The sequence below is a fragment of the Etheostoma cragini genome, chromosome 2, assembly GCF_013103735.1.
Source record: "Etheostoma cragini isolate CJK2018 chromosome 2, CSU_Ecrag_1.0, whole genome shotgun sequence".
Classification (NCBI taxonomy): Eukaryota; Metazoa; Chordata; class Actinopteri; order Perciformes; family Percidae; genus Etheostoma; species Etheostoma cragini.
Genome location: NC_048408.1, coordinates 19,631,165 through 19,642,066, shown reverse-complemented (window position 1 = coordinate 19,642,066; position 10,902 = coordinate 19,631,165). Strand labels below are relative to the sequence as shown.

The following is a 10,902-nucleotide window of genomic DNA, read 5'->3' as shown; positions in this document are numbered from 1 at the left end:
GATCGAGGCCGAGAGCTGAGAGGCTGAGGGATAGTGAGGGGTGACAGGGGGAGGTGAGGAGGTGGGCATTTGCAGGGGTGGGGGTGACAAGGGACTGTCTGAGAGGCTTATGCCCTTAGATGCATTGCTGAGGAGGGCGAGAGCGTGGGAGATGGAGTCCAGAGAGGGAGCAGTCAGATCTTCATCCAGTGAGTCCGATAGACAGATGGGCTCTGGGGGGGAAGAGGAGAAAGGGGGCTGGCGTTTGGAGGTCAGAGCTACGGCGGAGGTGGGCAGCGACGGAGTGGAGGTCATGGTGAGAGGAGATTTGTGGATCCAAACACCCTCCTAGAGAACAAAAGACTTGTGATCAGGGTCAGAACCTTAGAGGCAAAGAGGAGCAGGCCTTCTTTGCTTTTTTATTTCCCCTGTTCCCCCGATGCAAACTTAAAAACAGACATTATGAAAGACTCAAAATGGTGACATGCAAATAAGTACGGGACTGTATACAAGGATGGAAAATGTGAGTGAATTTCACAAACGAAGGAAATATTTATAATTATGAAACATTATTTATAGTGAAACTCTGAAGTGCAGAGTGGAGAGTACAACAGGACTCAAACTTCACCATGTGAGCTGTGGTAGTTTTTTGTTTTTACTCAATGTTGGCTAAGCTTCGGCTATTGTTGAATACCAGCAGCTTTTATACAACAGTAACAAATATAATAACAACCCTCCAGCATGGAAATGATAAAATGACACTTGAGACATCAAATACTTTAGATCTTTTTTAGTTGCATCAGTCATATGAAATGAAAGTTATACTAAATAACAATTCTGTCTTCAGAACTGAGCAAATATGATACTAGTTGCCAGGACATATGAGACAGTGAGTACAGTATATTATATTGTTGCCTCATGATAGAATGCTGTTTGGAAAATGATTTCAGATTTAATCATCATTGTGGGTTTAAAAAACAAATTCAGCAAGCTATTTTCAGAAACAATGTAGAGTACATGATCCGAGCTGTCGTTTACCTTGGCTTTGGCCTTGGGCCCAGGCACCATTCTCCTCTTGACTCTGTATGTAAAAAACACAGACAAATATTCAGCCTTTCCTGTGTAAGTTTTGCATTCAAGCCCAATCACGGAGAAACCCCAGAGTTGTGATTGAGGAAACATGACCTGTGTAAGATGAAGAAAATACTTACAGGTTTCCAGTGAGGTGACTGTGAACAGAAAGACTCTCCTTGAGCAGAATCCTGAGCAGAGGAAACACAGCGGTAAGAAACACAGAGTCAGAAGACAAGAGTGGCTGGATTAATGTCGGGTTACATTTCTGAAGTGAGTTCATATACAGAAGTTCACAGAGTTAAAAGAACATCACTGTCACTGGATGTCATTGTAACAAAGATTTGAGAACTTATGCAACATTTAAGTTAGGGAAGTAGTAGAAAATAGGGAAAAACACGTGACACCTGAAAAAAAAACGTACATCTAATTTTAAGGTAAACTATCTTATCTTATCACCATGAAGGAATTTGTTCTCCAGCTGTTTTATATAAAAGCTACATAAAATCACAAAACACAGAAACACAAAGACACACACACCTGGCCTGCATCCAGCCCTTGGGCCATAGTGGTTTGACCTCATTTTCCAAGAAGGCCTTGAGGTAGTCCTCCACCGACAGAGAACACTGGTTTTCCATCTCGTAGCAGCTTAGTTTCACTCGCACCAAGCCGCACAGCAGGTTCCTGCACAAACACAAATGTTCAATACACATGGAACATTTGCTATTAAAATCTAAATTTGGCTGCAGGTGTTAAGCACATAATGACTGATGAGACTGTTTTTGGTAATTATGACCTCCTGAAAATGTGGAAACTTAAAAGAAATGATTGAATAGCAACTGTGAGTCAGTCCCAAGGTTTTTGTAATTGTATTAGGACACTAACTCTTTAGCCAGGGTTTCCCCAATTATGCAGGCATAAAATTCAGGGCCCTCCTCTGTAACTTTAAAGGGGAACTCCACCAATTTTCAAAGTCTGTTTACAGGTCTTAGGGACTACTAGTGCACATGTGAAAAAAATTGTACAAAGCCTTTTGTGGCTCCAGTGCAAGTCTGATAAAATGCAGTGTCTGTTGACTCGGCGATGGTTATTTGTGAAGACTGCAAGACTGTTTTAAAATAAATAAAATCTGGGGTGGTGGAGTTGAGTAAAGATGTGAGCTTACCAGACCTCTGTAGCCAACTCCTCTGCTCTAGGCTACATTAGCCACAACTAGCATAACACACCAGAGACTGTCTGTGGTTGAGTTGCATTGTGGGAAATGTTGTCTGTTGCATTAATTTTGAGTGCAATGCTAAATCTGTAGAGTACTATTTTAAAAGGTGTATTCATTGCATATATTTTAGGCCAAAATCACATCTAAAATTACAAACTCATTTTATTGCATGATGAAGTGAAGAGAGTGAGACACCAACAGTGGAGAGCAAGAGAATTGTGGCAGCAATGAAGACTGAATGGACAGGGTATGAGAAAAAGGAGTGAAGATAGAAAGTCAAACATACAGCAACACAAAGACGTAGCACACCGTCCAGCCAGCTATTCCAGAAGGACAGTCCTGGATCTTTACCTGAGCTTATCATCCCAGACAAACTTCTTCCGTGGGCCCATCACCCTTTTCCCAGGCTTTTCCTCATCTTCTTCCTCAGAGCCGTTCTTATCCCCCTCTTCCGACTGCTGCCTGCAAGACACACACAGTCAGAATTATGTAAACAAACATGCACACATTTAAAAACAGCTTCAATAAACACTATTGTATTATCTTAACATTGATTATTACATTCTTGTAGGTTAATGGTGTGAGTGTTCAGTTACAAGGGTTTTAGTTGACCTGTTCATTTCTTTCTTGCCTGTCTTCTAAAACAAAACAAAGATTTACTTACTTTGCAACCTTGGCCATGCAGTCAATGTTGTATCTGGCCAGCTGCTCTGGCATCACACTACACACTGCAAGCTTCAGCTTTAACAGTGGCGTCCGTAGGCGGTCATCCTGAGAGAGAGAGAGAGAGAGAGAGAGAGGTTGTGTTAAGGACAGAGGAAGACCAAGACACAGGGAGAACAATGAAAAAAAAAAAAAAAGTTTGAGGGAGAAAATTAAGCTCAGAGTGAGGAAAATGGGAAAAGACGGAAAAACAGCAACAGTAGAGAGAAGAAAAAGTATTAACGAAGAAACAAAGAAAAGGTAAAAAGGGATGATAGAGGGGGGAGAAAAAAGAAGAAGCAGGGCATCAAGAGGAGCAGTCAAAAAGAGAGAGAGAGAGTGAGGGAGGGAGTATGTGTATGTGTTGTCAAGAGCATTGCCAAATCAGTGGCAGCCTTCATTGCACTAGATCCCTATTACTTTCTGTAAACAACAATCCAACTGTGCACCAACTTCATGCACCAATTGGCCAGGTGTGCAGAGCTGTGAAAGTTTGCAAGATCTAAACCGCTCACATCCTCCTTTTTCATTCTTCACACAAGCATCACTTTTCATGTGTATAACTGAGTGTAACCGTTTTAATCCCTTGAACGAGACTGTCCTTGTCCAAAAGTGTGTTCCATCATCCTCTTTTAGACTATTATTATGTCTCATCCTTCTCTACTACAGCCGCTTTTACCTTCAGATGTGGTTGGACAACTCTGTTGCTAGTTCTTTGAAGAATCTTAAATTCTGCCGTTGTTGCGATTGCAATTTGTAAATGGTCATAATGAGTGTTTTCAACTGGGAACAGATTTTACAGAAACCCAATTTTGTGATTAGGTTTAAATAGTGCACATGTACAAAAGCGTCTTTCTGAATTATGGATTTTAATGAGCATAGAGGAATTGAATGGGTGAATCAGATTCTAGATCAATTTAAACCGAGGGGATTTCTCACTTCCTCCACAGATAAGCCTCACTCACCTGGATGTTGAGACTGAGCTTCTTCAGGCGCTTGAGGAGGGCTTCTTTGTTGCACGGCACAAATGCCTCCATGTGCGAGTAGATGCCTGAGCGCACCTCAGGAAGTTGCTCCTGGGCTTGTAGCTCAATGCTGAGAGGAGGAAGAAGAGGAGGGAGAAATAGTTATGGTTGTGAAATACAGATGAAGTCAAAAGATCAAAAAGATGGACAGTTATGGTTGTGAAGGTAGAAAAACATGGTGGGATACAGCGAGACAGAATAAAAAAAGAGATGGTCGATTAAAGCAGAAGAATAAAAGAGCAGTTGCACAGAATGAAAGGAGGGTGAACGTACGGTTGATGAAACAAGAGAGGAATGGAAATGAGAAGAATGCCACTAACAGACAATAAGAGACAGAGAGAATGCAAAACACTTAAAGACAACAGGAAAGGTGTCTAGGGAAATCTGCTGAAAATGAGTGAGAAACACTGGAAGGGAGGAGGAAAGCGAGCTGGGATTTGACTGACAGAGATTTAAAAGCTGTCCTACTCACTCCTGGAGAATGTTATTCATGTCCAAGGTGAAAAATTTCTTCCTGCCCTCTTGATCGAACTGCCGCGAGGCCTGTGTAAGAAAAGACTGAGTTAGTATACCAGATGCAATGTTCCATACACTACAAAATACATATACCTGTAATGTGGTGCCTCTGAGGACTTTGTACTAACAGAAACACATTCCCTCCTCTACTTGAAACTGACCTTCACCTGACTCTAATTTTAACCATAAACTTCTATGGATGCTTTTCTTTGGCTGGTGTGAAAGCGGTCAATTGAACTCCGTTAAATCCACCTATTGATCACAGGAACCATCGGGGATCTTCTGGTCTGTGTAGGTGAACGTCATGTAGTAAGCATGGTTTAAACAACATTAAAAAGTGAGTGCACAAAAGCGTCTATTGGTCCGATCATTTAGAAGGTAATATCTTATTTCAAGAGAATGTGTTGTGCTTCTGTCCTGCTCTGTATTTTGTCAGTTCCCTCAATAAAAAAAGAAACATAGCAGCCACACAATAACTATCTTCCTGTGATACTAAGGTACAAAATGCCTCTTTTCTGTTGTTTACGTGTCCATTTATAACATAAGCAGTTGCGTCCTTGATGGACATTGCTCATGATTAACTATTTCTTTGCGAACGTGTGTGAAGACCAGCTAAGAAAAATAAACAGAAAAAACAACAAACTAAAAGATCACAATGAACATTTTATCTCGGCCCAGACCAAATAAGTCAAACTACAGGTCATATGAGCTAAGTGACACTTCCTTTAATGAATTTCCTATAAGAAAATACTAATACTAATGTTGAACCTTTACCTATAGCTTTAAAAGCAACCAAAAATCTATTTGTTCATTCATTTTTCTGCCTCTCTCTTCTTTTCTTCACCTCTGAAATTAAAAACTATGACTCAAGTGAAGTATACAATTTAAATTTTCAAAAAGAACAATTCTCTGCTTCGGATGGACTCTGTGGCTGCAACATATGAAAGCAACAAGAAAATAAGAACTTCTTTCAAAAGGCAGTGATGCCAGCCCTGCTGTTTTAGTTCCATAAAAAGCATCAGGGTTCAGCTTGGAGCCATGTTTTTCCAATGCTTGAAAAGCGACAATTCTCATTGGACTAAACAATAAAAATAAACATTTTGTTCCCCTTCCTTAGCTGAAGGGCATTTGTGGTTAACTTAAGTAAAGAGGCTTCACACGTAACTGCAGTCGACCATACACAGGTTACAGTTGACTCACCGCCCGCAGGTCCTCGATGCGTTTAATAAGAGGAGCTGGCAGTCCATCAGGCAGCGGAGGCGGAGAAAACAGTCCACTGGAAGAACCCAGGCCTCGCCCTTGGCCACCTCCACCTGCTACTGCTTTAGGGGCCGGAACACCTACTCCCAGAATGCCATTCTCCCTGGCCGCCACCATGACATGTTGCTGGTCATTGTCCAACACGCTAAAGTCCAGGTCGCCAAGGAGATCCTGCAGCTCCTTCTCATTGGCCGAGCCCAGCAGTGACATTACAGCGGGGTCCGAGGTGAGGTCTGCCAGTGAGAAGTCTTGTGAGTGGGTGGAGTTGGAGACCAACATGTGGTTCGTTGAGTTGGTGGAGTGGGGATTTTTAGCCACACCTCCTGCCAGGCCGGGTTGAGCCATGTTCGGGTTTTGTTTCCTCATCTCCTCTTTCTCCCGGTTGAAGCGGCGGAGCATGGCCGCCAGGTACAGCGAGTCCTTCATCAGCTTCTTCCTCTTCTTTTTCTCTGGGCGGTGGAGATTGAGGGTTGCCACACTGTTGGAGGAAAGTACAGCAATGTCTTCTTAGCAAAATGCTTTGAATGTAAGGCAATACAATGCCTCTGACTGCCTCAGCATTTAGTTTCACGTCATGCATTCAGCCTGACATTGAGTATGCTTACATAAACTTTAGCATCTAAGTTATTGATTATTAGTGATTATTCAGGATATGCCGTTTAAATGGAACATGAGAAACCCAGTTAGCAAATTCTGATCATCTGTCTTGATGTGTCATCATCTCAATCGCTAGGTTCTGTAACAAGAGAGAATGATCAGAAATCTTCATAAACTGTTTACGTGCCTCAGTGTTCCGGTTCAGGAAGGAGGTTAAACAAACTCTGAGTCGAACCCTGAACTCTGAGGCCCTGTTTACGCATTCAGGGTTATTTTGAAAAACTGAGACATTTCCCTTCGTTTGTGCCGTTTATGGTTTGGTTTTTTACATGCAAATGGGGAATTTGCTTCTGAAAACAAGTCTTTCTAAAAACTTCGTCCAGAGTGGAGAGTTTGGAAATCTTCTGTTTGCATGTAAACTGAGACAAACGAAGGTTTACGCAGCCAAAGAAGTGAGGAAGAGAAGAGAGAGGAAGTGATTAGTTGCTGATGCTATTTTAGGGATACTGATTAGCTAACGTGGACTTGAGGTTCTCGTTACACTGCCACCTACAGTTTTGGCATGCTCTTGACAGCATATATACATGGGTACGTGTAAATGAACAGTTTTCTGAAAAACTGACAGCTGTACATGATGTTATTTTTGAAAACAGAGAGGTCAAAATGTCTGTTTATGAAAATAGCTGCCCACGTTTAAACATTGCCTGAGTTGATTTGCCCTGAGATGGGAAACTGAGTTTTAGGTTCCAGAACAGCTGATTTGAGATGGTTCAATCAACTCAGAGTAAGTTGACTTAGAGTTAAGCGCACCACCACTATAAAAAGGCAGCAAGAATGGAGCCATGATACTACAATTTACCATGGTAACAACCACAAACAAACTGGTCGTGGAAATACTCATGCGCACATACAGAAAGTTTGAACCTATCTTTCGTTAAAAAAGTAACACAGCGGCTGCTAGGTTCCAATATAGTGTATTAATATGATATTTAATAATAAGTATAAATTACTGCTGAAATGGTATTGAACCTATAATCTATTTCATTTAGGTTCAATGATGCGGGAGAAAAAGTCTTAGGCCTACTAATCCCATTCTGAGGCTGCAGCACCATCATCAACATAATTCTAATTCATAATCTTTTATTTCAAAGGATTTACAGCTTTCAACTGCAATGCTGTGGAACTCATTTTTAATGGCTCTTACTGGTCTGTGTCCAGCTAACACTACAAAAACGTTTGAAAAACGTTTCAGATCAAGTCACATTCTTCTGAGGGCACTTTGCTACACAGTGGCTTTGCTATAATGCTCCGCATCCCAAATGTAAAGAAAACTGCTGTTTGTAAAAAAACTTAATTTGACAGAAATAATCTGCTGAGATGAAAAATCCTTTATGTGAACCAACTCAGACAAGACAACCACACAAATAAACACAGACAGTAATATTATTGATTCTCACCCTTGTTGAGTTCCTCTGTTCTTACTGGCGTTCTCTTCCAGATTGTTCACTTCCTTCTTTTTTCTCTTCTTAATGACCTGTTCCTTGTTGTCATTCAGATTCTGAAAGTAGAGAACATAAACTCCTTAACTCAAATAAGCAGAAGATGACAGTGCACAGTGAAAAATCAATGGAACACACACAGTGCTTTGGTTTGTGTGTGTGAGTAAGCGTGCACTGGACTGTGAACTCTTGATGTGGTGACAGACTACTACTAATGAAAATCAAGCCCCTGTGGGGAGGACACTAATGTGCCTGTTGAGATTCTGCTGTGTCATATGTTGCACGTACAAAAGGGACAAGTAAAATTATAATAATATTTATCAAAATTGTACATGTCACACAACTACTACTGTAAATACTAACATCAGCATGCTAACATGCACACAGTGACAATGCTAACATGTTGATGTTAATTAGGTATAATGTATACCATAATCACATTCTTTGTTTAGCATATTAGTATGCTAACGTATGCCAATTAGCAAAGGCAGGAAAAGTCAGAGGATCACCAAAATCACTGGGATTTATCTTCCAACGCACATAAATATCTGTAAAAATGGTGTGCTAAACCATCCAATAGTTAATCCAAGTTAATCCATCCAAAGATATTTCAGTATGAACCAATTTCTGTTGCTGTCCTTAAACCCATGCCTAAAAATATAGCTTTTTTTTATTTTATTTTACATATTTCCAGCAGAGAATATTGCTCCTTTAGGTTATGTAGACCAAATGATTGGAATAACTTACCTTTGAATATCAAAATAGGGGCATCTATTAATTACAGAATAGGAACAATTTGAAGGTCTAAGCTTATCATCCTAGTTTTTGTTATTGGATGTAATTTATTTTCTGAGGTTTTGACTTTTATGTATGTAATGTATTGGCTTGTTGGTAGTAAGAATTATAATGGAAATAAGTCTTGGACTTTGTGTCATCCACATCATCTTTTTTGTTAGTATGTAATTTCATGCACTTTTTCAAAATGTCAAATAAACTGAACAAAATAAAAACGTTTGAGGCCTGAAAGATTTTGAAACACTGTATAACAATAATTTCTTCATGTTCCGCTACGAACGTATTACGCAAGTCTCACCTTGTCCTCCTCGCCCTCGGAGTCGGAGGTCGCTCTGAACTGCAGCGTGCCAGTGTTGATGTAAAATCCCCCAAGCTTTGTAGTTAAAGAGGCTGGAACCAGCTCATCATACTGAGAAACATAACAAAAGAAAACGGTTTGTGCTATAACATCAGAGAAAACAGTCAACCCTCTTACGCAACAAAAGTGTATTTTGTGATAATGTTTCTTGGTAACATTTTACAAATAAGCCCGCCCTCTTAGGTTGGTCAGGGAAAACAGATGACGTGTTGTGCATCAAAATCACTAAATCACACCAAAAAAATGAATCCCTCCAGGTCACACTTTTCCATCATGGAGCATGTCAAAACAAAAAGAAAAAAAGGGTCATACAGGCGCTGCCAATTTATGATTGCAGAGAGGACAGCTATCAAAACAAAAAAACAAATATCCTATATTGGCAGAGACTCCATACATAGAGCATAAGTCTAGCTATTACAGTTAGAAAGAGAGAGATATTCTCTGAATACAGAGCAACCAACAGTGTCAAACAAATACAATGCCATTTTCCTGTGTGGACACTAGGAGCACATACGTATGCATGAGTCATGCGGATGATTTTAGACCGTAATCTCAGGTTGGTTTTAAAAAGGGACAAGTGTCTATCTTTAGAAGTGCCACTGAATGCACTGTGTTGAACCATCAAGCCAGGAAATAAATATTTAACCACAGAGGAATAAAGTCTACCTCAACAAAACACAAGAACAGCAGCTTAGGAATGTGAGGATGACAGCAAATTGATCAGCAGATAATAAGGGAGAAGAGAACCATGTGCAATGTCATTATAACGACTTAAGGGAGACATCTGACTAAATGAAAGGGACATCCTCGAAAAAAATATAATTGTAGGTGAAAAATCACCTTGTTATTAATAAAGTAAGGGACACTCACAGCTTCTGAGTTGTCAATAAAGGGGTCTGTCTCGTCGTAGCCAAAGCCTATATCAATCAAATCTTGCATTCTGTCCTTCTTCTTCTTCTTCTCTGTGTTACCCTGAAAAATAATTTAAAAATATTACTTAATATTAAGTTTTAATTTTGATTCACATGAAAAAATCTTCACATTTACTCTAACACTAATCTTAAAATGGCCTCTTTTTAGAGTAAGGATTTACAAAATGTCCTCTCTCACTGTCTCTCTCTCTCCATGTGGCTGTTTTATGGGCATTATGGGCAACTAAAGACTGACTGATTAAATCAACCATGCTTCTAACAGATATATTCTTATGGGCATATACAGTATGTTGGCCAATAAGAAGAAATAAATTGCACTACAGAAAAGCTAAAGATTTCTTTGGGTCATTCAGAAACATTTTCTCCATTACATAATCTGTCCACTGGAGAGCACTGACTAGGTTACTTTTGAACTGTAAAATGTCACTCAGTACAGATCTCAGCCACCATTCTTTAAGAACAACACAACAAAAAAAGTCTATAAAAATGTTTATGGCATACGTTAATGTAAAAATCCGACATTGCATTGCTATTGGATACTGTAAATTCTCAAATATCAGCCTAAAAAAATCCTATTTCAGTCAAGCAATAGCTAATAGTATACAGCATTGTCAATAAGTGACATTATGCACAACTGTCTGTCGATCCTGATGTTTGTCTCTTAGTCCTTCTTTCCCACAGATCTAAGGATAAAGGGTGACACCTGTTGTTCTACTTGGACTATATAAATTAAATTTACTATACCAAGTTATTTAACAAACAAACAAACAGTACTTTAAACCAATATATCAGCGATATTAGCTTATTCTAAATAGTGGTAGTATTGTATGTGTTTGACAATAAGCAACAAGAAATTGCCTTTCAGAAATACCAAAGAGAGAGATATACAGTGGGTACGGAAAGTATTCAGACCCCTTTAAATTTTTCACTCTTTGTTTCATTGCAGCCTTTT

General features: G+C 39.7%; 2 protein-coding genes across 2 annotated transcripts in view; both read right to left on the bottom strand.

Moving 5' to 3' along the window:
* The window catches only part of LOC117951761 (ubinuclein-2-like), a 16,926-nt gene that overhangs the window by 3,542 nt on the left and 2,482 nt on the right, over window positions 1-10,902 (bottom strand). The window contains exons 3-14 of the mRNA XM_034883645.1: window positions 9,889-9,990; window positions 8,959-9,069; window positions 7,824-7,924; window positions 5,710-6,247; window positions 4,466-4,536; window positions 3,934-4,063; window positions 2,931-3,037; window positions 2,618-2,728; window positions 1,591-1,734; window positions 1,191-1,241; window positions 1,018-1,060; window positions 1-327 (exon numbers count right to left, since the gene is read on the bottom strand). Of these exons, the coding sequence (XP_034739536.1) occupies window positions 1-327; window positions 1,018-1,060; window positions 1,191-1,241; window positions 1,591-1,734; window positions 2,618-2,728; window positions 2,931-3,037; window positions 3,934-4,063; window positions 4,466-4,536; window positions 5,710-6,247; window positions 7,824-7,924; window positions 8,959-9,069; window positions 9,889-9,990 (1,836 nt within the window). The remainder of the gene's footprint in view (window positions 328-1,017; window positions 1,061-1,190; window positions 1,242-1,590; window positions 1,735-2,617; window positions 2,729-2,930; window positions 3,038-3,933; window positions 4,064-4,465; window positions 4,537-5,709; window positions 6,248-7,823; window positions 7,925-8,958; window positions 9,070-9,888; window positions 9,991-10,902) is intronic.
* ttc26 (tetratricopeptide repeat domain 26) overlaps window positions 8,051-10,902 on the bottom strand; it is a 16,518-nt gene continuing 13,666 nt past the window's right edge. Inside the window, exon 19 of the mRNA XM_034860837.1 lies at window positions 8,051-8,066. The gene's annotated coding sequence lies outside the window, so the exon portion shown is untranslated. The remainder of the gene's footprint in view (window positions 8,067-10,902) is intronic.